This window comes from Impatiens glandulifera, chromosome 4 (assembly GCF_907164915.1).
Source record: "Impatiens glandulifera chromosome 4, dImpGla2.1, whole genome shotgun sequence".
NCBI lineage: Eukaryota > Viridiplantae > Streptophyta > Magnoliopsida > Ericales > Balsaminaceae > Impatiens > Impatiens glandulifera.
In genome coordinates this window covers 42,533,737-42,560,832 of record NC_061865.1, presented here as the reverse complement: position 1 = coordinate 42,560,832, position 27,096 = coordinate 42,533,737, and the positions used below count along the sequence as shown (strand labels likewise).

Genomic DNA, 27,096 nt, shown 5'->3' with positions numbered 1-27,096 from the left:
TGAGTTTTTTAAATTATATTATTAAAAATTAAGTTTTAAATTAATAAAAATGTCTCTAATTTCATAATTCATTTTTAAGTGCAATTTTATCTATCATATTTTTTTTATTTATTTATCAATATTGCTATATTCTTTCTTAAGTTTTGCTAATATTCTGCATGCACATGCATACATGCACAGGTAAAACCATTTCTAAGGGTGGGTAGATTTTTTTTTGAGAGGTTTGTTATTGGTTAATTTGAATATATGAAATTAAAATAGTTTTGAATTTATTTAGATTAAATTATTCATTATTATTTTTATTTAATATTTAAATAATATAAACAGTTAATTATAAATAAGTTAGTGTTTTTAATGTTAGTTTAGTTACTGAAGTAATCAAAGGAGAGAGAATGGTTTAATTGTAAAAAATCAAATAATTTGAAGGCAAAAAAGTTATAAGAGCTTGCTTATTTTTTTAAAAGTAATTTTTTTAGATTTTCTTAAATTTTATAAATTTTATCTCGATTAGATCACTATTATTCTAATTATTATATCTTTCATTTGATTAAATAAAACACAAAAATATAAACACTTTATTTTTCTAAATTTTAAATTTTAAATACAAATTTTTTTAATAATTAAATAAATTAAAAACTCAATAAACCAAATCTTTTATCAAACAAAATTAAGAGCCTCTTTGATTTTGTTTTTTTATTATAGATTTTATATATATATTTTTTTAGAAATTGTCTTTATCATCATTTTAGTATTATTGTAACAATCAACTTATTTATTTTAGTAACTAAAATATTAAAATAATTTTATTAAATTTTAAATACTAAAAAATTGTATGAAATCAATGACAAACTCAAATAATATAATTTTATCATGCATAATTAAATTTTTTTTTGAAAGAATCCAAAAATACAAAAAAATAAAAAATAAAAAAATAAAATCAAACAAGGTATAATTGTAGAGTATATTTATTCTATGGAGAGAGAAGAAAATCTAATGACGGCAAACCAGATAAACATATTAAATTAAAAAAAGCACTATATATAGAGTGTGACACATTAAGTGATCCATACACTGAAAAAGCGTGTGCTTGCTATTTGACAATAGAAAGAGAGAGAGAGGTTCTTGGACTGTTCCATTGATGTAAAATATTAGTACCTTAATTTTTCTCTCCAAAATTAAGAAAACAAAGAATTCCAACTAATGATCTGCAAATCTTTGAGCTGTCTTGCACCCTCAAACCCATCTGATCTCTTAACCATGCAGTTCATCCTTCACTGGTTTACACTTCAATCCACTCTCCCTTCTAAAAACCCTACTACGTACATTACATGCACCCATTGCATTCCTCACCATAAATGCCCAATTTCACTCCATCCATCTTTCCACAGTTTTATCTCAAATGGCAGATAACACAACCACCAGTACTCCACGTGGCTCTGGCCGACACCCAGTTTACCGCGGAGTGAGGCGTCGCAACAGCAGCAGCAGCAAGTGGGTGTCGGAGATACGAGAGCCCAGATCCCCAAACAGGATTTGGCTAGGTACTTTTCCCACTCCAGAGATGGCAGCAACCGCATATGATGTGGCCGCGTTGGCTTTAAAGGGGAAACATGCCGAGCTCAATTTCCCCGGTTCTGCTTCCTCCCTGCCAATTCCGGCATCAAATGCACCTCAAGACATTCAGGCGGCAGCTGCTTGTGCGGCGGCGGCTGCCGGAGCAGCCGCCGATGCAATCGTGGCTGCAGGTTCAAGAGAGATGGAAGAAGATCAGCCAATTATAGATCATGATGAGGCTGGTAGGAGTATTGGAAGAGATCATGATCAGTTTGTGGATGAGGATTTGATATTTGATATGCCTAATGTGATTATGAACATGGCTGAAGGGATGCTTCTTAGCCCTCCAAGGTTTACTTCTGGTAGTCCGTATGATGATGACCATCTTGATCAGTCTACTCTTGCTGATACTACTGCTCACCAGACACTTTGGGATTTCCCTTGAATTTTTCTACAAACTTTATCTAATATAAATTATCTATAGCTAGTGGCTTTAAAACTTGTATTTTATTGCTACTGTTAGATTTTAATATTGAGGTATGTTTGGAGGGTTTTAAATCAACTTAAGAATTAAAAGCATATTAAATTTGACTAAATTTGAAGGTTTTAACTATAATATTGCTAGTTTCATAATTTGTTTTTCTTCAATTGTTATTATTTTATGTTAGGAAATTGATAATCAATTCCATATGCCTCAAGATCTAAATTAAATATAAAATTCTATAAAATGCAGATGTTGCACCCAAGAAACTATAGAATTATATTATAAATATAATAAAGAACACAAGATATTTATCATGATTGGAGAAGAACTTTTACATCCACTTTTCTAATTTTCCAATGATCATTATAGAGAATACTTTAACTCTTGTTTATCTCTAGTTTCCATGGTTATAATTAAATGATTTAAAAAATCTTATGGAGGACTTATCCATCTATTTATAGAAATAAAAAGTGAGAGATATCGGTATAACCAAACAAAAACCAGACTAGACATATATTGGGTTTTGGACTCATATTTTATTAGAGTTTATACATTATAATTAGACTTTAATCTTTTATTGAACTTAAGAGTATTAGTTTAGTCTTTTGGCTTTTGATTTATTCCTATAAATAGAGACATTGTAATCTAGGGTTATTTGGACCATTATTTTATGGAAAATTAATAGAATGGACGACTCCCCGAGGATGTATGCATTGTTGGCCGAATCTCGTTATATATTGTTAGGATCTAGGTTGCGGCTGGGGGACCGGGGTTAGGCCGGTTAGCGCGTCTCACTCAAAGGGTGGTGATTAATCCGGTTAGAGATTAACACCGGGGTTTCAATACTACACAAACTGTCACAAACCCTTGAATTAGGTTCAAGCGCGGAAGAGGTTTGTTTCAGGTTGAAGCAGCACACTTGTATGATAGGCGGAACCGGTTTCGAATGATGAAGGTTTGAAAAATTGATGGGTCGGTTTTTGTAACCTGGTGATCCGGTTTGGATAGAGTTAAGTAGGTTAGAGCGGTGTCGGTAAGTTAGTACAGGTCAGTTAGAAAATGGAGCCGGCAGAAAGTAAATAACAAGACAGATTTTATGGATGTTGGGAGATAAAACTCCTACGTCACCCCTTCCTCTCGAAACCGCGAGAAGGATATTCACTAAGGAATACAAGTACAATCCGATCGAGACTTATTTCCTGCTCGATAATACCCTTACAATTTACACCGAAATTGTAAAATACACTCTTCAACTTTAGCACTTAGACTTTCTCTTAGAACACAATCTTATCACTTTGTGAATTAAATGCTCGTTGTATTACTTATGTCTCACTGTGTGTCCCTTGTATATTCCACATTTACTCTTCTTCAACTACTCCTTTTATAGGTGAAATATGCCAACGGTCATATTTCACTTCCTTGAATCTGATTGGCTGAGCAGAGGTTCATTGATTCAGTGATTCAGACCCTGCGGTCATCTTTTCAGACCTGGCGGTCAATATCACAGACTTGGCAGTCTGTTCTTCCGGTGTGTAAGACAAACCTGCTAGGTTTGTCTTTTACTCAATGTGGTGACTGTCTGTTAAACAGTTGTCTCTACTTGGAAGATCTCTTTTCTAATTTATCCCGAAGTGGAAAGATCCTGTAGGACTGTCTTCTGCAGCCTACAGACTTTCCTCAGACTTGTATGGATATGGAAGTGTTTAGTATGTTCCTTTGGTATCATCTTTAACAGATACCCGAATTGTCTTCTTGTACTTGGTCGGTCATTTGACTTAACCGAATGGCTTCCGGTGTGTTTGGTTTAACCGGACAGCTTCCGGTTATTCCTTTATCGGCTGTCTGGTGTTTCCGGTTTTGTAGCTTTGGCCGATCCTTTCTTTGTGCGGTTATGTTCCGCATGTCCTAGTCGGTTTAATAGCTTGACCGGTTAGTCTTCTTAGCCGGTTCATTTGTTTGACCGGTCCGGTTCCTTGTTCCTGCATGGAAGGTTTAATTTATGTTAAGTTCTGTGAACCGGTCTAATTTTATCTAACATATATTGTGTTCTTTATTATTCTTTACCACTTTGTCTTTATATATTCTTTTATTGTGTGTTTATATTAAATATTTTCTCAATAAGTGGTATCAGAGCATGTTTTGAAAATATTTATCCTAATTTATTTATAAAGATATGATAGAAACCCTAACTGTCATTAAAGAATTTGTTTGATATTTGTGCTTATGTTGAAGATTATTGGCTGTTTGAGAAAACGACATTGGTTGCAGAAGAACTATTCATTGTGAAGTTTTGAGTCGAAATCTTTAATTACTAAGGAGATGTCAACGGTCATTAAAATATTTCTTAGTTCTGGGTGATGATGTCTTGAGAAGAAGACAGTGGGTCTTTTTGTTCTTCTCAAAGGCGCCAATGGGTGCAGGTGACGAAAAGTCGTCGTGTAGGTAGCGACACCAGAATGAAGAATATGAGATTATAAAAGACAATTGATGCAACATATAAAGGGTATTCTAATTAAAGCGGGTGGCTTTAAGGTTTGTTTGCAAGAGTGTGATTAAGATGTCATTAAACAATACATCTTCATGCTTGTTAAAAATTAGTTGGAGGATTTATTATAATCAATTGATGTCTTAGCATACATGAATGATATTATTTCACTATGTCGAGGGCTTTGACTTGAAGAAATTCTTGGCTAAAATGTGTTTGGAGAGATTTTTCTTTGGAAAATGGTGATTGAAGAAGTCAAACTTAAAAGAGAGGCATAGAGAAAATCTAGTAATAGATTTTAGTCTAAATCGCGCAGGGTTTATCAAACTAACTATTGGAGTTTTAAACAGAGTCCGATTGACCTGAAAATTTGTCGAGAGGTCAGTAACTCATTCATCTATATTTTCAACGGTCAGATCAAGGTTTGAACGTCTCGAAATTTAATTTTCTGGGGCTTAAATTTTTTTCATAGTTTGAGTTTTATTTGACTTCTTTGGGACAAAAAAATTTGTTATCTTATTGGTTATGAACTTTTATCTTATTGGAAAAGCTAATTAAGATGAAGACGGTGGTGAGATTATGTGCTTTACTCTTGACAAAAACATGATCAAGTATAGAAAGTTGTTATCAAAAAGGTGTTTACCGATGACAATATTGTCGACATGTTGATTGAGCAATCCTTCAGGCCAAATTGTAAGATTGCATTAAGTTGGCGGGTGATTAAGGATTGACACAATTCCAGTTAACACACAATATGAATGAAAGATTAGGAAGAGAAAGACAAGTGAAAGACACTTATAAGTTGAGGTGAAGACATTTTGAGAGAAACTCTCAAACGAACCAAGAAGAAAATCATTGCATTATCTTCTAATATGAGAAGATAAATAAATCCTTGAGTGGAATTCCTAGTCATGAAAAAGAAGCTAGATGAGAGACTCAATTAATTTGAAGGTGATGATTTTGTTACTTCTTTTGTTCTTTCTTAATTGTCTATTCATTGTGGATCATAGTTTAGATGAATGAGATGATTGATTTGTCATCTTATTGAGGAGATGATTGAGACCTTGAATGTGATTCCTAGTCATGAAAAAGGGCTAGATGAGAAGTTCAATCAATTCAAACGGAAAGATATTCGATTTCTTTCAAAAACTATAAATGATCATTTGAAGCATTGGTGAAGACAATTGAAGAGAGATAGTGAATCTTGAAAGTATATTCTTGAATTGCTAGTCGTTTGTGGATTCAAGAAACTAGTAGATTGCAAGTTAATTTGTTCAATGAGAAGTATGAGTTTCAAGTTGGTTGAGTAAACGACGTTCAAGGTAAAATGGGTGACAAATTCTTTGTCAGATCTTGAGCTTGAGAAAAGAGACGTCGTGATAACCTAATTTATTTATTATGAAGTAGACGATAAAAGTCCGTCTTGGGTCTTCTCGATTTCGATCGATATCTTATTTTGAGGAAGTAGACGATGGAAGTTCGTATTGGGTGTCATCATTCAACACCTGCGGCACAAACCCATTTTAGACCTATTGGTCCTAGTATCATAGGCGACCTCCTCAGTTTTCGATAGATATATGGTTTTGAAAAATTAGACGATGAAAGTTCGTCTAGGGTGTAATATGTATTTTGGTTTTAGTCGATTGTTGGACTTAAAAAATAAGACACTCGGTTTGTGGCTAACAAGGGTAAAGATTAATTTAACATAATAAAGAATTGTTAATTATTGTTTCCGCATATGTCAATGGGTATGAACAAAGATTGAGAAGAGTTATTGAATGTCTCTCATCGTTGAAGTAGTGTGGTTAACCAAATTTACTTGGTGTTATAAACTCTATGATTTTATCTTCTAAGGGATTTTGAGCAGAAGTGGATGTATACTAATTTATCTGTGAATGGCTCAAGCTGTGAAAATTGATGTGTGGCTCATAACCTTTTGATGACGCGATATACGTGATGGTAGAGATTTTTAATCTTCTAAGGGCTCTTGAGTGGAAGTGGAGTTAAGAAAAATTATCTCAAGAATGGCTCGAGCAAAGGCGAAGGTTGAAGTTTTGAACCCACTAATTTCTTGATGGCTTGACTGTTGTCAATGTGGAGAATGATGGGTACAACTAGTGTAATTCCTAAGGGACGTGAAATTCGTCAAGGTAAAGATTGTTGAATTTATAATTTATTTATCACATCTCAATAAGTGCGATATTCGCCCAAGGTGGAGATTGTTGGGTTTTGGGCTCAAATTCTATTAGAATTTATATATTGTAATTGGGCTTTAAGATTTTATTGGGTTTAGGAGTACTAGCTTAGTCTTTTGCCTTTTGATGTACTCCTATCAATTGAGACATTGTAACTTATGGTTACTTGGACCATTATTCATGGAAAATCAATAGCATGGACGACTCTTCGAGGATGTAGGCATTATTAGCAAAACCTTGTTATATCTTGTGTTCTTTATTATTTTTTACCATTTTATCTTTATATCTTCTTTTATTGTGTGTTTAGATTAGATCTTTTCTTAATAACATATTAATCGTAAAAAAGTTAAATTAATTAGACTTGTTTTCCTGAATTCATTTATAGACTTAGATTGTCACAAATAAAATATCTAACTTTAGAATCTTTGTTGATTTGATGATTGTTGGAATCATGTTGAGCAATATTTACAATAATTTCCACCTTGAAATATATGTATTCAAGCAACTTCTTCTTAAGCATTTTTATGAGGTCATTAGACAAAGCCTCCTCCCCTTCAATGATTGGAGTTCCAACATTCTTCTAAGTGGTTCTTCATTCAATGATCAATCTTTGATGGTTGAATTGTTTTTTGGTAACGTAACACACTACAACAAAAAAGAGTTTTGGCGACGCTTAAAAAGACTTCTGCCAACCCTTAAAAGCGTCGCCAAAAACATCACCGACACTTATTCATGCGTCGCCAGAAGCAGGGTGGGCGCAAGTTATAACAACGCTTAATTAAGCGTCGGTAAAATTACTTTAAACGTCGCTAAAAGTCTATTTAATTTTTAACAATTCTTTATATTATTAATATTTTTTTGATATATTTTTCTCAATAATTTTTATTTTTTATAATTAAATAATTATTAAAAAAATATTTCATACTAATTATTATCAACATTTTTAATTATAAAAATTCTCATAAAATCATATAACAATCCAAAAATATCCCTATCAAACAAAACAAACAAAACAGTTTTGAAAAAAAAGTTAAAACAGAAAATTAGAAATGGATGATTTTTATCTACTTCGTCACCAATATCTCCAATATCTACTTCATCTTCCTCCCAATATCTACTTCATCTTCCTCTTGGTCCTCCAATATCTACTTCATCTTCTTATTGGTCATCCACTGCAATTATGTAAAAAAAAAAAAAAAAATTTAAGATAAGAAATGATGGTATATTGATGTAAAATAAATATAGACAAAATTTGAAGAAAAAAAAACCTGATTGTTGTATCTACATTTCTTATTCCTGCAGTTGATAATTTGATGAATACTTCAGTCAGCCAACACTACAATTAAAAAAAATCAAATACAAATGATTAATTTTGCAACCTGTTGTAAAAATAAAAAGATTGAAATTTTGTAATATTGTTGGATTTAGGTAATGGGTATAATAGTAATAATACCTGAGGGAGAATACCAAGCTCTAAGAAAAGGGGACCCAATATGAAATTTCCGCCTAACCCGTGCAAATCACAAGAAAAAGTAGATGTGGTTTCCAAGCTGTTGGATTCAGTTCTTTTTACTTTGATTCAATTATTTTACTACCTTTGTATAAGCTTACTGCTTCATATATTGTCACAGATGCAGCTATAGACACTTAATTGTCATAAAAAAAATATTACATTATTTATATTTGAAGACGGAATTTTATTTATCAAGATTTGTTAATACCTGCCATGCCTTCAGATCAAGTAGGCAGCTGAACACGGTTCGATGTAGGTCTGTAACAGGATGATCATCATTAGATTAGTTGATGAAATATTTAATAAGATGTTGAAAAAGGTAGATTATTTAATTACCTTGACTATCTGAACTAGAAGGAATCCTAGCCAAACATATACCAACAATGACAACTCTTTCCAGTGAATATTTTTAAGGAGTGAAACCTTATCAAATACAGGAGGAGGCATATTACATTAGGAAAACTAATTGAATTTATAAACAGAGATCACTACTATATTTTACTTACCTCTTCTTCTTTTGAGTTATTCAAGCCACTGACAAATAATTGTCTATATTCCCCTCCCTGATCAGAAGAACATCTTCAGCAGCAACAGATGGTTTTACTTGTGATTCATGCAGCTTAGCTTCTTCCTACAAAAAAGTCATTATGCGCGTCAACTTTCATTTTCTTTTTTGAATGAAAAAAAAAACATATATTAAATAAAAACTTGATATAACATCTGATCTAAGAACCATATATTTCACATGATTAACATTGATGTGAGGATTTTGTACAACTTGTCGAGTTAAAAGAATCATAACAAATTTTTAAAATCATATTCATCTTTAATTGATTTAGCATATATTATATATAAAATTATATACATGGACTTACCTATCATTTAAGATTGCTATGTAGCATATATTACATATAAAATTATATACATGGACTTACCTATCATTTAAGATTGCTATGCTCAGTTCCTAGCAAGTGGCTTCCTCAAAAATCCTAGGGATGTGAATCACAACAAGATACATTCATAAGTTTGCAAAGATAGATGAAAGACACACAAGTGAGAGAACAAAGAGAGACCCTGCTTTACTTGATGAACATAATCCTAATAAAGTAATTGGTCCTGTAGCTTCAGTATGAATATTTACTAAGAAAGTGATAGAATTTTGGCCATAGATTATCAATAGCCATTAATGAAACAACTAGAGATAATGGTGGTTCTATGAAAAAAATGACAATAAACACAAAAGCGACAACTGAGGATGATGGTTCTATAACAAAAAAAACACTCAACACAAGACAGCAAGAAAAATCAATTTCCTTATTGAGTTTCTATGGCACAAAAACAGTAAAAACACAAAACATAACTAATCATAACAAAAGAAAACAAATAATAGCCAAGCTCAATAAAAGATTATCATATCCTGAAATCAAACATGACAGTTATACTTAAACCACAATAACTAAAGAGATTGTAATTTGCATAATAATATAACCTACTAAAAGGTTAGTAGTAGTAGTGCAGAACCTATAGAAATCCATTGCATAATTAAAAAAAGAAAAAGGAATTGATTTGGGTCATTAAGCCCACACAATTAGACTTACCATTCCCTTCTTTTTACTGAAATAAACAACTAAGAAGTATGACCATAACCTATTACCAAGTCATTTAAATACATTACTTAAGAAATTCAATAAAATAAATAATATTTGAAGTCAGTTTTTGTTTTCTCCATAGACATCATCAAGAAGACATTTGTCAAAAACCTGCAAACTTAGTAATACATATGAAACAAATCAGTGGGAAAAACTTAGAAACATACCTAGAAAGGGAGACTTCCACGACCCGCAGATAAGGAAAACCCTAATGACAACTCTGTGCATGTTTGATTCCATACCGAGGACGAGTTCTAAAGAACGGCATTTTGTTGCTTCACTTTCAATCTAAATGTTGTCCTAAATTAAGAAGCCATCTTTTAATTATTTATTTCTAATTTGAATTTATCGTCGTGATCAAATTGTAACTGAAATATTCAATACATACTGATAAAAGAAAATTCCGATATTGAGCTCTTATATCAAAATCACGCTCGTTTCAGAGAATTTAGGTTAACATCTTCAAGGTTATAATGAGTATAATGACATAGTATTATCAAAATTCGAACTACAATCTACAAAAATATACTTCCTAAAAACCGGTTTCAAATCCAGAAAAAGAGAAATATAGAGAGAGAGCGAATGTCAACAGGCGTAACTAAACTAACCTCATAGCGCGACGAACTAGCTGCTCTTGGCGGTGGATTGTGGAGACTGGAGCTGTTTCGCAATGGGTGAATGGAGACGATGAGTCAGAGGAGAGGATGATTAGGTTATAGAATGAATAGGTCTGTTTTACATTAATTGGGCTTAGGCTTGAAATGGGCTTAGATTTGGGTTTTTTTATAAAATTTAAAATCTAAAAGACTTATTCCTAATTTTGAAAAATTTATAACTTCATCTTTTATTCTTAAATATAATATAATATTTAATTAATTTATTTTTAGTTTATATTATTTTTATTTTAAATTTAATTAAATTTAAATAATAATTAAATAAAAGACAGATTTTAATAAAAAAAATTAATAATTCTATAAAAAATTTAAAAATTATATTATATACAATAATAATTAAATTTTAATGTTAATAAAATTTTAAGTTAAATTTAAATAAATAAAATTAAAATAGTGAAATAAAATATTTATAAAGTTTAAAAATAAAATATAAAAAATATTAAAATTTAAAGGTAGTTGGATAGGTGAAAGGTTGGGAAAGGTTTTTTTTTTTTTAGTTATTACCCACGCTTAATATGCGTTGGCATATAAGGGTCGCTGAAAGTATATTTTGTTGTAGTGACACTTGAGTTGTCCTCAATTATAAATTTAAGGACTTCCACACTCTTTATAATAAAGTGTTATTATATAATCGCATCACAACACACGATCCATCTTGTAGAGTAAATGGGTCGGGTTGTTGTGGATTGACTCGTCATCAAAATCTTGAGCAGTTAATTTAAAAAGTATAAGATTAAAAATAATATATATAAGTTTTGAACTTGAAACCTATTATTATATATACAAGACACTACCAAACTAAGCTACTTAAACTTTATATTTTAAATCCAACCAAATATTTTATTAATATATAACGATAAATCTTCGACATTTTTGTATTTGGATATTTAAGTTATTTTACCATGTTAAAGGATGAAGTTTTATTTAATGTAAGTTGAGTGATTTATTTTGAGTGGTTAATCATATAAATTATATATTCATTTAAAAAATTATAAATATAAACTATTAATCTTAAGTGGTCTAGTGGTTAAAGTATTCATTATACATACTAATGACTAAAAATCAAATTTCGTGAGGTGTAAATTTGAAACTATTATAAAAATATATATATGAATAAGTAATGAGATGGTTGATTTGTAGAAGTGATGGTAAAAGGTCGGTAATGATGAGATAGTTGACGATGAGACGGTGAGAGTTCGATTGGGATACAAGGGGATCATATGGTGATTAAATATGTGAATGAAATGGTTCAGTGTAAATTCTTGAAATGGGGTTGGTCGAAGAGGTCGCTAATAATGAAATGGTTGTGGAACAAAATATTTGGAGTGAGGTAATTAAATAAGTACTGAAAAATAAATTGGGAAATAAGAGATAATGATGGTTAACGATGAGATGGTTGAGCAACAAGAGATAATGACGGTAAGATGATATGGTTGGGTTTGGTTGGCCGAAGTGATATGATTAGAGGTATATAATATTAAGATGGTTGGGTACAAAATGTTCAGAGTAAGGTCACAAGACTAAGTACCAAAAATTCGATTAGGGAAAATAGATAATTGTGGTTAATATGTAAATGATAGATTGTTGGTTTAACTAAAGTGAGGATATGTCAGTAATATGATGAGATAGTTAGAGCGTAAAATGTTGAGAATGAGGTCACAAGATTAATAGTGAGAGGTCGACTAAGGAATAAAAGATCATGGTGGTTGATGTCTGATACGAGGTTTATGTCTTCTAACCATTTATCAATAGCACTTGAGTGTTCTATAGAGTGAAACACATCTCTCTACATTTTGTTTTATTAGTTTAGTATAATAAGTAGGTTATCTATGTGAGTTATGATTTATCCATAATATACTTATTTACTATTCGACTTATCAACGAAATAGTAAAAGATATTTCTAGTTCTACACAAATATATCTCATATTTATTATAGGGTTTAAATAAGCTCATAATATTTATATTTTAATATATTATTTTAATGGAGTTTAATCTTTATTATCATAAAGACTAATGTATAATTAGTGAATATGTACCTAAATATTGGAATTAATTACAACAAAAATGTTGATTGTCCAATACTAACAATATTAACCATCATTGAATTTACAACGTTTTGAAATAATTTTAGAAATTATTTTATATAAACGTACAACATGAAAAATAGCCAAAAAGTCTTGGATTTTTTTGAGTATAAAATTCTTGGTTATAAGGTTGAGAACGGTGATGTTCAATTGATTGAGCATCTTTCGATTCTAAAAAAAATATTTAACTACATTGTATATGTATGTGCCACATCCGACTAATTTTTTTTTAAAAGATAGTTGCGTTAAATCCATTTTATCCTGGACTTTTATTCACCTTCATGGAAAATACTGTTTTTTATCTCCTCTGATAATACCAACTTGATAAAGGCTCGACTTTTATTTGTGATGACTCTTTTCTGAACGATTCAGTGAAGAGTGGAGAAATCTCCAATCTAGGTATCCCTTTAACGAGGAGCCCTTGAAAGTATTCAATAAGTGGATTTGTCTTTGGCCTTCGATGTCATCTCTAGATGCCCTTGTTCACTTGAACACAATAATCTATAAGTTTTGAGTTGAACAATTGTGATAAAAAGAAATATGTATTTTTATCTCCAACATAACCAAACTTGCTTCACAAAGATTTCCTCATAACTTAGTTTGTAAAGAGTGGCTAGGACATCTTTGTTAGTTTACATGGATTTATTTTCATCTCCACTTAATAATTAAGCATCTTTTAGATATTTTCAAGTATTTCCTCTCTATTTCCAATCATTTGGATATGTTACTGTATTTTTTTTATCAAATCTTTTTACATGGTACTTGAGTTAACAAACTTTTTAACTTAACTAAAACATCTCGATACCATAGTTATTATTGTCACACGTGTTATGCAAAATACTATAGGAATTTTGTGGCTTACTAAAAATTAAAAAACTGCGTGTTCGATTTAATATGAAAGCGCTTTGATTTTAAGCGGAATGGGTCATGAGTGTGGGGTATCATGCTAGTTCTCCTTTAATTTCGGAAAGAAATTTAAAACTTGAATGATATTAGAGACTCTTCTTCTTTATTCGAGAATAGTTTGAACCGTACAATGATTAGAGATGCCCATGTTAAGTAATTAATTGTATTTGACTGAAGAGCCTTGTTCGAAACAAAATTAAAGATTATTTCAGTTTCTTCTAATTCATTACCTCACTCAATTCATTAATCAAAATACTGAAATACTTTCTATTTTAAATTATTATTATTTATTTTATTCATATTTACACATCAATATTTTTTTTAAAAAAAATTAAAAATTAATTATCAATTCTTTAAAATCATCAATAGTCGTTATTTTTTTCTCCATATATATAGGTTATTCAAATAACCCAATTTCGAACAAGCTCCAAAGTTGTCCATGCATTTTTTATATATTTTATTTATATTTTTAATTAAATTCATTAATAAAATATTATGAGTCAAATTTTAAATAAAATATAATGAAATATTATTTTATTTAGTTTAATTAATGAAAAAATATATAATTATATAAGAACAAATATAGTATAAATATATTTAGTTTTGGCTAAGGTATGAGAGAGTTTAATAATCAAAATCGCCTAATCTTTTGTAATTGGGTCTAGGGGTGGAAGCTTAAACCAGACCAAGATGCCAAACATGAATTGAATCTATATTTAATTTTGGTGTAACACCATTTTAGAATGTTTAAGTTGAGGTTTTGGCAATGCAATAACATGCAAGTCTATAGTGAATAAACCATTAATTATTGAAAAAAAAAGTTGGTTTGAAGAGAAATCTCCCATTCCTTTTCTTTTGTATCAATAGTCTCTCTTTTGAAGAGGTCAAACAGGTTGCATTCAGTTGAAGAAAGTAGATCTGGTTGATCAAACTCTCATCTTTTTATTATTAATCAAATTAATTAATTTATTAATTCAAATACAAAAATATATTTTATTTATTTTTTAAACAAATATTTTTTCTTGAAATATTAAAACCCTGTAAGTTTTTTACACAAATAACATAATTTTTCATAACCTCATACTAATAAAAATATTTAAATAATCTCAAACCAAACAAGTTCTAAGAAATGAGATTGTTTCGTTAATAAAGTTTAAATACGTGTATAGTTATGATAGGCGAAGAAATGAGTCTCTCTAGGTCTTTTATTGGTTCATCCAATTTCTTCTCGGTCAAATCTCTCTCCTTAATTTCTCTAAACCAACAATCTGCGAGTGTGGAGGTGATATCTGATGGTACAAAATAAACTCCTCTCATAAAGTCTCTCTATATATATAAAGTTTGTACATTTAAGTTCCTAAATAATTACTTAAGATCCTCCATCACTAATTGTGTGTGTAAGAAATTGAGAAACTTAATTAAGTCATGAAGAACCCATTGAGAATAGTTGTTTTATTCAATGTGTTTTTGAGTACTATTGTTTTTGTTAATTGCTTCAAAGATTTTGGGCATACAGGGACAGTACCACCCACTAGACAGGTAATAACTTATATGCATGTAATTAATTTATGAGAAATGATACATATCACGTTCCGAAAATCGTGACTCGCACAGCGAAGGGAACTCGTTGTTATAAAAAATAGACTTGTTATGCAAAGGGGGTCTGAGTCGGCGGAGTCCCTTTTGTATAACAGGGATATCCCTTTTGTATAAGGGCGAGGTCCCTTCATTGTACAAGTCGCGATTTCAGAGTTGTGATATGTATCATTCCTCTTAACTTATACATAATTCTTTTAGAATCTGTATAATTAGCAACATGTAGAGGATTTATATTAATTTTAAATAATTAAAATTATTATTAACATTTTGTTATGTATGATATCAGCCATATATTGTTTACATGGGGGAAAAGCCAGAAGCACTTTCAACTTACACAGCAACAATTTCTGCTCAACAAAATATTCTTTCTGGGGCCATTGGAGAGTAAACACCATCTATATTCCTTATTAATTTTAATTTTACAGCTTTTTTATATATTATATCTCAAAACCACTTGGTATATATTATTAAATTATTAATTATTTATTTAAACATACCAGCCCAAGAGTAGCAACTGAATCCATGATATATAACTACTGGAAGAGCTTTAATGGGTTTGCTGCAAACTTACTGCCTCACGAAGCAAGCATATTATTAGGTAGGTATATATAAAATTAACAATAAGTTTCTTTAATTTAAATCTTTATTATTTTGTTTTATTGTGCTTAATACTATACATCCACAAATTGAGATAAATTGTAGTTGCGAAAAAAATATATTGATGAAAATATTTTTGGAATCTTTATTCGATTTATGACAGTATGAATTTTTAATAAAATGAATTTTCTAAATGGTCTAATTTAGGGATTAGATATTCTATTAGTAACTCCTATGATAGATTTAGATGAGTGAAATGAAATTGCATTAGAATTGGAATTGATTTAAAATTAATTTTTTATGTTTGAAAAAACTATAGAAGTGTAATTTAAATTAATCATATATTTGAACAAGAATATAATAAAATAATTTGAACGCTAAATTATGAGTGTTTGTCTAGGATTTGATTCTCATTAAGAAAAAAAAATATAAATTCTTTGTATTAACATACTAAATTAAATAAATATATATCGGTTCGACATGTTAATTTTTAAAATTAATATATATATATATATATATATATATATATATATATATATATATATATTATTTTGAAATATTAACTTAGTAAATTAAAAAATATATTGGTTCGACATTTTAACATTTTAAATTAAAAAAAATAAATATTATCGTTTTAAATTATTAACTGTGTATAAATAATAAAATATTAAGGTATTTTGTATAAAAAATATAAAAAAATACTAAAATTACTTAATTTAAAAGTGAGGAATTAAGAATTATAAAATCATAATAGTTTGAATTTCATTAAAATTTTAGTTTTAATTCTAATTTTAATTCTTAATTTAAAAACTTACCAACCTTAATTATAATTCTGAATATCTAGAGACAAAAACAAAATATGTAGGATATGATGACATGATCTCCTAATTATGTAGTTATCTTTCTTTCTATATATGTCCACCTTGAAAATCTACATTGATCCACCTCAATTCGAGAAAATGTTCATTTAATTTTTTTTCTTCGTGTTCTTAAAGTTTAATTCAATTTTTTTTTCAAGACAACTTAATTATAATTTTTGATTCATCCATGTTTATATCTTTAGTCTAATTATATTAACATACTATATATACATGTTACAAAACTAACACTAATATACATATATATTAATTTTTGCTTCTAGCCTTCTAAACAAATATATCTCAATAATTATTATAAATATCTTTATATTTATTATATCACTTGACTTTAATATGTATACAGAAAATAGTAATGTAGTATCAGTATTTCCAAGTAAAGTGTGGAAGCTCCATACAACTAGGTCATGGGATTTCATTGGGATGCCTCTCTCTATCAGAAGGAAAAACACAGTAGAGGCCAAGCTTATCATAGGTGTCCTTGATACTGGTAATTATAAATATGGTTATAACTTCAATATTATTATCATTAATATATATATATATCATATAATAAAATAATGTTAATTTGCATATTGAAGGAATATGGGTAGATTCTCTCAGCTTCAATGATACAGGTTATGGACCTCCCCCATCAAAATGGAAGGGTGAGTGCACTAAAAATGCCCTCAACTTTACTGGATGCAACAAGTAAGTGAATAAATATATCATAATTTTTCATAATCATAATTGACATTATCTTGAGTAATATGCATGGTGGTTGGTTGTAGTAAAATTATTGGGGCATCATACTATAATCTTAACCATATCGCGGGGCCTACCGACATTCTTAGCCCAATAGACACAAACGGGCACGGTACACACACTTCTTCCATTGCAGCCGGGAGCCCGGTCTCTGGAGCTAGTTTATACGGTCTGGCTAAAGGAACTGCTCGTGGAGGTGCGCCTTCATCGCATCTTGCAATGTACAAAGTGTGTTGGGAAATGGGTTGTAGTGATATGGACATTCTAGCTGGTTTCGATGCGGCTATATCGGATGGTGTTGACATTATATCTGTTTCAATTGGAACTGAGTCATCTAGCTTTTTCGAGGATTCTATAGCCATTGGATCTTTCCATGCCATGAAGAAAGGTATATTGACATCTTGTTCAGCTGGGAATTCAGGGCCTGCTTTATTTACGGTTCAAAATGTAGCTCCTTGGATTGTCACCGTAGCTGCTTCTAGTATTGATAGGCAGTTTAAGACTGACGTTAAATTGGGGAATGGGATGGTTATTTCTGTAAGTCACTTTATTTCACATTCATTTGCATGGTTCCATGCCCAAATATTCAATTATATAACATGCAGGGAACTTCCATCAACACATTCATACCCAACAAGCAAATGTACCCTTTGACTAATGGAGCCAACACTGTTGACAATAATAGCTCAATTGAGGGACTAAATGTTAGGTAACTAATTTCATACCCATTAAGATTTGATGATCATGTTTAGGGATGGCAACCTACCCATTGGGTCGGGTACCTGGAACTTTGAGACTAATTATTCTTGGGTTGGACTTGTGCTTAGTTACTTGTTTATGCATGCAGTGCTTGCGACCGGGCAGCGTTGAATAAGGCTAAGGTGGCGGGGAAGATAGTGTATTGCCTTGGCAACGATGGGTTTCAAAGTTCAACCATCAAAGATTTTGGAGGCGTTGGAACCATCATGTCCGATGATCCTACCAACATTGTAGCATCCACCTTTTCAGATCCAGCAGCTGTTGTCAACATAAGGGAAGGCTCAAGGATTGATCATTATATCAATACCACCAAGTAATAATAAGTTTAATTAATTTGAAGTCAAATAAATAAATATATTTTTATGATGCATTTGATGAATGCAGAGATGCCAAGGCTGTGATATACAAGTCCAAAACTAGTTCCATGAATGCACCTTTTATTGCTTCTTTCTCGTCTAGAGGACCTCAAACCATCACTCCATGCATCCTTAAAGTAAGTTTTTTTTTAATGTGGTATTACATTAGTTTGATCATCTTTTCATAGTTACCGATTCTAATTAATTGAGCTACTTTATTGTGTTAAAAATATACACTATTTATCTTAAAAATCACTAAACTATTAGTCCAAGTATTTAATGTTAGCTGGTCACAAATTAACAACATTAATAGCAATATATTACTATCATGATCTACTAATCAAAAGTCTTATATTTTCTAAACAAAAACATTAATGTGCTTTAATTGGTGTTTGAGGACAGCCCGATTTAGCAGCGCCTGGACTAAACATATTAGCAGGATTTTCGCCAGTGGCACCTATGAGCTCAGAACTAGGTGACACGAGAAGAGTGTCATATAACATAGAATCTGGAACATCAATGGCTTGCCCTCATGTTAGTGGTGCTGCTGCCTATGTAAAATCTTTTCATCCAGATTGGTCACCGGCTGCTATCAAATCTGCTCTTATGACAACCGGTATATATATTTTTTCATACACAATTTATACAAGTTTTCAAAAATCTATATACTAAAGTTCAGATTTTCTCATGCAGCAACTCCTATGAAGGTAAGGAGACAGGAGACAGAATTAGGAGCCGGGTCGGGCCAAATAGACCCAAGAAAGGCACTAAATCCAGGTCTAATATATGATCTCACAGAGAGTTCCTACATAAGTTTTCTATGCAAAGAAGGCTACAATAGTTCCACCATTATGTTGCTTACAAGTGACAAGTTGAAGGATACCTATAATTGTTCAAACTACAAAGAAGCAAGGGGATCGGATGGCCTTAACTATCCATCATTGCATTTCCAACTGCTGACGACAGATATTGCTGCCAAGAATTTCTCGGTGATTTTTCATCGAACAGTCACCAATGTGGGGAAGAAACAAGCAATCTACAACGTAAAAGTCAATTCAACTCAAGGGCTTAATGTTGAAGTTACTCCTGATATATTGAAATTTAACAATGTCCACCATAAGCTGTCGTTCAAGGTTGAGGTTCATGGGATGCTTGAAAGGGGGGTCGATTTGAAATCAGCAACCTTGGTTTGGACTGACTCTAGACACCACGTTACAAGTCCTATAGTTGTTTCTAGAATGTTTGCTTAAAATTATTTCAATTATTTTGTCTTAACAAATTTGGGAGACTCAGTGACAATCTTTGTCATGACTTGGTTCTACAATCCAATTGACTGGTTGTTTCATAATATTTATTGTATCCCTCAGATTGGATTAATTGAATAGTTGCATCTTTTGATAAAACAACACAACTATGCAAAATCTTTCATTAAAAACCGTCTTATTTCTCGAATGTTTCATGCCTTCCATTTATTATTCACTACACATTCTCACATTACAACAAATTAATTTTCAAAAACAGAGTTTTTAGGCGCATATATGCACCATAAAACATCTTAGGACACTTAATATTAACACAGTTAGAAGTGGATTTGATAAATATCTGTCATGCCTCTAATACTATTGTGCACCCTTCCCATGTTGGTAATCCTTGAATCACTAGTAAAAAATGTGTATAGTGACAGATATCCTGTCAATGTATATGAAAAAACAGTCATTAAATAGTGTATAAATTATAATATATATTGTTTAATTTTGAAATCATAATACAATATAATTAAAAAACATAGTTAATCATATTATAAATTATATATATTTAGACCCCATTTTTACTAGAAAATAAAATCTAGCAAGGGATATATGGCCAAAGGTTGTTCGGGAATTGGAAAAGGGTGAAGAAGACTGGTTTCCATATCTTTTCATGCTTGAATTGTTGGCAAAATCGAACATTTAATCCATTCCTGGATCATCATCTTCATGATTCCTCCTCGTCCCAATTAAAAAAAAATTAAAAAAGTTTTCAATAAAATATCTCAAAGATGGAAAACAATATAATCGTTTTTATTATGGAAAACAAATCATTACCTCGACATATTTGAAATTTTCAAACAAAATTAAACAATTACATTGGATATAAGCATTCGTTAATGATTGATTTGTTGGTGTAGATTCCCATTATTTACCATGTAAATCAGCCATTAGTTCTTTGAAATCTTAACATTGGAGTTGCTCCATTACAAATAATGCATTCATTTGCTTCCTTAACTCATACACCATTTCTGGTAGACTTAGAATCCCTAGACAGCTGCATGCAGCCACTTTTGTTGTATTGCCTTGAACATTTGTAAATGATTTAGCTACTTTTTTTAGTTGTCGAAAATACTCGGCTCATTAAGCAACCAAGACAGACAAAATTGTATAAACATTAGCATAAAACACAACCTTGAAGATCTAATAATAGAAATAGAGACCAAAATATAGAATGCTTTACACATCAACAAATAGACTAGAACAAACATTCTTGCTCTTTTCCTTTGTGTCTGAAAAAGCTGGTCCTCTCTCCAAAAGCCATATGTACAACAACTACATCATACTTGTAAAAGCTCATAAGCTTCTCTATTTTACAAAAGCACACACACTGACTTTTTCACAAAACCAACTCACTATTAGAGTTTTACACAAACTACACAGAAACACATAATATAGTAAACTACTTCCAACTGCAAGAAAGAAGCTCGAGAAGAACTGACCCATCCTCGGCTACTATGTTTATCTGAATGTGCATAAGAGACCTCAGCAGTGTATTTAAACTCGTTTAAGTCTGGTTACTTCCTTCCTCTTCCTCCTGGCCTCCGCAGCAGCATCAGATATTCTTTTCTTGTTTATTACTACATAAGAAGTTGGTTTTTCCTTTCCTAGGAAAGAGTGAATTGTCTTACTCGTAGAACAATGGGAGGCTTTACGCTTACCAGCCACTACACCCTTCACAAAGGAAGTTAATAGTGAAGGAATGGGAACCACTTCTTCTGTTCCAAATTCAATACTCTTCTGCCCTCCTTCGCTTGCCATCTTTCTACAAGTTTCTGTATCCAATCTCATAGACGGTTGATGGTTGTGATTCTCTATGGTTTTTGTGGATGGACTGGTGTTGGGACCATTGGTGCTTGAAGGATTGTTGAATGGCCATATATGAAGATGATCACCATGATCAGTTGGAGGCATGAACCACGCACATGGATAAACACATAATGCAACTCCAGGACCATTATTCTCTTGTTCAGAAGAAACATTATAAGTTGGAAGTGTTGGTCCAACAGAGATGCCATTTTGTGACCCATTTGGTAATTGAATAAGAGGAGACCAAAAAAATGGCTGTTGATTATATAGGAAAGGCGGAGGACAGGCAGATCGAGAAGTGGATGTCTTAGGGGGGGTTGACTTTGGTTCTACATTGGTTTCTTCCACAGTGTCCCTTCTGCCGATCTGAAATATAAGAGCAATATCAGAAGAGAAGCGTATTTAATTGAAATTAGAAAATACAAGCCATCTATACTTCACCTGTACTTTTAAGCTTTCATTGATGTTCTTCAGATCATCATATTCTTGATTAACCTGCTCCTTTTCCTTCAACATTTTGAGAAAATACAGTCAATTTATAAAATGCTAAACTTTAAACAATACTAGAAAACAAGATCTACCAGAAAAAGAGAAAAATAGTTCCCAATGAAAATTTAACAAAAAAACAACTTAGAACAGCAGTATTGGCTGATGTAGATTTTACCTTTTTCAGGTCGTCATTCTCCCAAGCTAAACTAGCAGCTTTTTTCCTCAACTCCTCAGAATGAGCCTACCAAAAATACAAGCAATAATTGAAGTACAAAAATGAACTATGTAAAGAACATATAGGGATACCCCACCCATCAATTGCAATGAAATTCAGCATTAAAGCTTAAATAAACATATGAGCCAGAGAAATTTAACATTAAAGTATGGCCCTTGAAGATGACTGAGACCTAAACCCTAAACATTTGTTCTTCACTAGAAATGCTAACATTGGACAAGACGGGAAACACATCTTCATGATCATATGAAAACAGCATAGGGAGAGTATTATATCGAATGTTGTATTTGTTTAGATTTATAAAAATTAGATCCCCATTGTGTTTACACATGTCACATGGTTATAATGTTGGAGAATTTATGATAATACTCAAGGCATTGCTTATTTCTAGTGGCACTCCATTTTCTCTTTTATTTGTCCATGTCCTTATCAAGCATTCACATTCACAACTTGCTACTGTTATTCTATCTTATCCAATTATTCAGTTCTTAAATGGTTTGACCATTCATTGGGCCTCTAAATCAGTTTCATCATTGGTGACTAAATTCTTTGAATTGTGAGGCTATATAATTATTTTTATTTGACTGGTTATATTGTTTCATGAGACCAATTCTAGTTTTGTTTCTTCACCAATGGCATCACTTCAGGCACAAAGTGAAATTGAATTTAAATACAAGGCAATAAAAGAAGTTCAAACCAACAGATGTGTCACATCTTGCACTCAAACTTCACTTGGATAGTCTTCTTACTCTAACTCTTCTTTTACATCCACTTTCTTTCTAAGCAAAAGACTTGAGGAAGATTAGGAATAAGCATTTAACGGATAAATTCGAAATCCAAACAGATCCGAATCCAAAATACTAATTTGGATTAACTATTTCGGATTGGATTGAGTTCGGATTAAATTGATTTCGGATTGAATTAGGATTGTCCAAATTATCTACACAAAAATACATTTTCCAATTTTTTCCCTAGATTGTATTTCACCAAAATAAATTGATTTTCTCTATTTTTTTCAGCATCAGTTATGCCACAACCAGTTTTTTTTGTAACCATCAAATTTTTGTTTAGTCAATTAAAATTTTGATTTAAAAACATACTTCAATAATTGTATTAACAAATTAGAGACGTTTTTAACAAAATTAATTATAATAAAATGTATTATTAAAAAACTTAAATTTAATAATATTTTTTTCTTTTTTTAAATTAAGTGGATTATAAAGAAAAAGTGAACTGAACATTAAATTAACAAAACAAAACAAAAAGAAAGTAAAAATAAACATATTAAGTACTGAGAATTAAAAAATGTTAAATTAGATTATTCAAACTATACCCAGTCCAATCCGTATTAATCAATGTAATGGTTTGGATTACAGATAGGATAAATATAATATGGATCAGATTTAACCATTTGTTCGCCCCTAAGGAAGACAAATAACATTTGAGATTGTAAGATATGCTGGGTGGTAGGAGATTATAGTGATTGCATATATAAGTTTTCGCATTCCATGTTTTTGCTTAGGATTTCCAGATGTCATCTATTTCCTGATATAGTCTCTGAGAAGGCCTATTGATCCACACTTATCAAAACTTTTCTAACAGACAAATCAATTTCACTACTAGATAAGTGGTGAAAAAATAATATTGTGCTCTAGCTACACGGTTGTGATGCTTTGTTTTGTCTCTGAATGGAATTGACCCCTTTTAACTGGTGCACAGAAAGTGGCAAAGGTCCATAAAGTATAAGAATGGAAATTGTACAAGTTTGAGGCGATCCAGGCTGGATTCCTTCCTTCCTAACTATTATGCTCAAGAATACATTAAATGTGTGCTCACCTGGCGGCGGAGAATTGTTTGTCTAGCTGACTCTCTGTTTGCCAATACTCTATGGAGCCTTCGAGCCTCTTTTTCTGCCTATAACATTCAGAGCTTTAATTAGCAAGCATGAAGGTGTATTCAGTAAGAGATATCACAGTCTCCATATACCTCATTCAAATGTTGTCTTGACTTGCCCACACTAAGATGAGGGGAAATTATGGTGGGAGGCAACAGACTAGATTTATGGAGATTAACATCTCTTCCACCATTTTCTGTTATCTCCCTGCTGTTGTCCACATCTCGGTAATGCTGCTCAACACTCAGAGGAGATGCATCCTATTAAAATGAAAAAAATGTTCTCAAATCCTGAACAAAGAATCACAAAGAACAGCATTTGAACATATAAATTGAAAATATTATTTTCATACTAAAAATGTTTTAATTAAATTAGTTCTCAGGTCCTGGGCAGATACCATCACATTTCCCGGCTTCCAAATAACATCAATGGCTAACAAGTTGACATTGTCCCCAAAGCTACCACAACTTTTTTCTAGTATTATCTAGATCAGTAGTTGTAACTATAGAATATCTTAACTATACACAATTTGCAAATTCTGTAATGGATGTTTACCTTTCATATTTTTCTGTACATGATATCTACATTGACATAACTGATGAGAGGTTGTTAAGAATAAAGAAGTAGGGAAAATGATTTGTGGGTAATCTTGTAAATATTGAATACATTATGTAGCAGGATGGAAATAGTGAACCTAAGTTCTCACAACATCTCCACTTTTTTTCCATCACCTCTTCTCACTTAGAACCCTAATTTCCCTTGCTGAATAACAGCTAGCAGTTACTGAAATAGTGGAGCAGTTCCTTCATAAAAAAAAAACTATGTTTTAACACTAGAGGCAGAGGATTCTGACAAAGGCAAAGCAGGGTTTGATGTCAAAATCAAATTTTTGATAAGTGGACTCGTCTTCAAACTACTAAATTTTGAAATATCTATGTAAATGAAGGCATCAAGTCCAAAACTAGCTATAAATCAGAGATCTAGTTGTAAATTTTGAAGATCATCAAATACAAACAAAAATACAAGATAAGTAAAGATTAAACCTTTCCAGAACCCATAAGCGGCGAAAGAGATACATCTCCCTCTTTTGAAGAACCCCTCAGCAATTCTTCTTCTTCTTCTTCTTCGTGAACCCGCCAAGCTGATGAATGTGCCAAACCGGCCAAAGCTTCAGCCGCTTCTATCTCAATATTCACCATTCCATCACCGACACAACCCACGTCCCCGCCGCTAATCCTAACCGCCGAAACCACCGTTTTAAACGACGTAGTCAGTGAAGTATTATTACTAGTGTTGGAGTCCAGCGCGATTTCCATGAAGTTGTAAGTTTCTTTAGGAGAAGTTGTACATATAGTTATGGGGGAGAAAAGAAAGATAGCAGTTCCATTGGGAGGAGGATTTGCTTGGAGGAAGGTGAAGAACAGTATATTACTACTTCGGCAGTAGAAAGAGAGTGTGGGGGTAAAATCGGAAGAGGAAAATCATGGAGGCGCCACGTTTCATGCCAGATCATGACCAGTGGACTGCAAAAGCAACAATTATTTTAGAATTAACTTTGTTCGGTTTGAATATTTATATAAATAAAATTACTAAAATATCATTTCATTTATTTTTGTAATTTTAATTCATTAATATAAAATAATAAAATATTATTTATTTTTATTTTTTATTTATATATATGAGTACCATTTAAAGCCTGATTCGGGAAATTGGACGAAATGACCCTAAAGATGGGGCATTTGCGTCCGTGGTCACCGATAATTAAAATTGATATGGTGACCACTTTATTTTTTTTTGACGAAATTACTCTTTTCGCGTAACACGAAGTGAAATAATTTAAATATATATACTCAAATTTTTTCATTTCCCTCATTTTGTTTCTCTCTCAAGGTTTCCTATCTCTGTTCTTGTTCGTCGGCGGCGGCGAAAACTTCGGCGACGGCGACTACGGGGACGACGGCTATGACCTGAATCTACAAAGATAAGAAACCTCATCCCTGAATCGATGTTTATAATACAGATTTATGTTATTATTTCTATATCTTCATTCGAAACCCTAACTCTAACCCAAATCGTTTTATGTTAATGTTTCCAGTATCTCTATCTAAAAACCCTAAATGAATTTATGTTCTTATTGTCTATTATCTTTATTTCAAACGATTTATGTTCTTCTTAATGAAACCCTAACCCTAAATCAATTAAATCGGTTCATATTGGTTCATATTGGTTCATATTTGTTCATATTTGTTCATATTGGTTCATTATTTTCTTCATTTTATTGTTCTTTTGTCGATGATGATATTTGCAGATGATATTGTTTCCGCTAGTTACTTAGCGTTTCTCTAGGCACTAAGCGTTTCGCTAGCACTTTGTGTTTCGCTAGGCACTTAACGTTTCATTAGGTGCTTAGCGTTTCTGCACGCGCGCATAGGAAGTCGAAGAAGGGCGCGTTTCTGCACGCGCTCTACCTTATATTTAAAAAAAACATTTCTGCATTCATTTCTTCCATTTTTTCTATCCTCTCGAGTCCTCTCTCTCTATAACCGTCTCTTCACTGAACTCCTCCTTGCCAAGGCCGATCTGCCCGTCTTCTATCCCCTCATGTCCTCTCTCTCTCTAACCGCCTCTTCATTAATCTCAGGTTTGATTATTTTTTTAGTTGTTGAATGTCTTTTTTTGGTTATGGGTTTTCATATTTGCATGTTAAGTTTTAGGGTTTTGGCTGTTTCTGTTTATTTGTTTAGGTTTCGGGTTTTCGGTTGTTTCTGGTTATTGCTTATTGGTTTAGGTTTAGGGTTTTTTTCCAAGTTTAATGATCATGGTTTCTCAATGGGCATATCCCATATTAGGGTTTCGCAAAGTACTTAGCGATTCTCTAAGTACTTAA

General features: G+C 31.7%; 3 protein-coding genes and 2 long non-coding RNA genes across 5 annotated transcripts; 2 read left to right on the top strand and 3 right to left on the bottom strand.

Annotated features, from left to right (window-relative positions):
- The first annotated feature begins 1,399 nt into the window (after positions 1–1,399).
- LOC124935158 (ethylene-responsive transcription factor ERF024-like) lies at positions 1,400–1,999 on the top strand. The gene has a single exon (XM_047475611.1). The coding sequence runs from the start codon at positions 1,400–1,402 to the stop codon at positions 1,997–1,999; it is 600 nt and encodes a 199-aa protein (XP_047331567.1).
- A 5,664-nt stretch (positions 2,000–7,663) lies between these two features.
- On the bottom strand, positions 7,664–8,440 carry LOC124933589. Its single transcript, XR_007099002.1, has 3 exons — positions 8,172–8,440; positions 7,987–8,054; positions 7,664–7,890 (listed from the first exon to the last, which is right to left on the bottom strand). It is a non-coding gene; the product is annotated as an uncharacterized LOC124933589 (long non-coding RNA).
- Positions 8,441–8,514: 74 nt separating this feature from the next.
- LOC124937068 lies at positions 8,515–10,570 on the bottom strand. The gene is made up of 5 exons (XR_007099218.1): positions 10,489–10,570; positions 10,048–10,180; positions 9,167–9,220; positions 8,738–8,862; positions 8,515–8,654 (listed from the first exon to the last, which is right to left on the bottom strand). It is a non-coding gene; the product is annotated as an uncharacterized LOC124937068 (long non-coding RNA).
- A 4,400-nt stretch (positions 10,571–14,970) lies between these two features.
- Positions 14,971–19,725, top strand: LOC124935157 (subtilisin-like protease SBT4.15). Its single transcript, XM_047475610.1, has 11 exons — positions 14,971–15,084; positions 15,431–15,528; positions 15,645–15,742; positions 16,963–17,106; positions 17,198–17,306; positions 17,387–17,897; positions 17,966–18,069; positions 18,208–18,432; positions 18,504–18,612; positions 18,878–19,091; positions 19,169–19,725. The coding sequence occupies exons 1-11, from the start codon at positions 14,971–14,973 to the stop codon at positions 19,723–19,725; spliced, it is 2,283 nt and encodes a 760-aa protein (XP_047331566.1).
- A 1,182-nt stretch (positions 19,726–20,907) lies between these two features.
- On the bottom strand, positions 20,908–25,525 carry LOC124935156. Its single transcript, XM_047475609.1, has 6 exons — positions 25,253–25,525; positions 24,302–24,469; positions 24,152–24,229; positions 22,256–22,321; positions 22,033–22,098; positions 20,908–21,957 (listed from the first exon to the last, which is right to left on the bottom strand). The coding sequence occupies exons 1-6, from the start codon at positions 25,523–25,525 to the stop codon at positions 21,280–21,282; spliced, it is 1,329 nt and encodes a 442-aa protein (XP_047331565.1). The 3' UTR covers positions 20,908–21,279.
- Between the last annotated feature and the right edge of the window lie 1,571 nt (positions 25,526–27,096).

Excerpts from the sequence above, each read along its gene's own strand:
- LOC124935158 (XM_047475611.1), top strand. The coding sequence starts at position 1,400 with ATGGCAGATAACACAACCACCAGTACTCCACGTGGCTCTGGCCGACAC.
- LOC124935157 (XM_047475610.1), top strand. The coding sequence starts at position 14,971 with ATGAAGAACCCATTGAGAATAGTTGTTTTATTCAATGTGTTTTTGAGT. Across the intron at positions 15,743-16,962 it reads CGAAGCAAGCATATTATTAG|AAAATAGTAATGTAGTATCA; the intron begins GTAGGTATATAT and ends ATATGTATACAG. Across the intron at positions 18,070-18,207 it reads ATTGAGGGACTAAATGTTAG|TGCTTGCGACCGGGCAGCGT; the intron begins GTAACTAATTTC and ends TTATGCATGCAG.
- LOC124935156 (XM_047475609.1), bottom strand. The coding sequence starts at position 25,525 with ATGGAAATCGCGCTGGACTCCAACACTAGTAATAATACTTCACTGACT. Across the intron at positions 24,470-25,252 it reads CGCTTATGGGTTCTGGAAAG|GATGCATCTCCTCTGAGTGT; the intron begins GTTTAATCTTTA and ends TCATTTTAATAG. Across the intron at positions 22,322-24,151 it reads AAACAATTCTCCGCCGCCAG|GCTCATTCTGAGGAGTTGAG; the intron begins GTGAGCACACAT and ends TATTTTTGGTAG.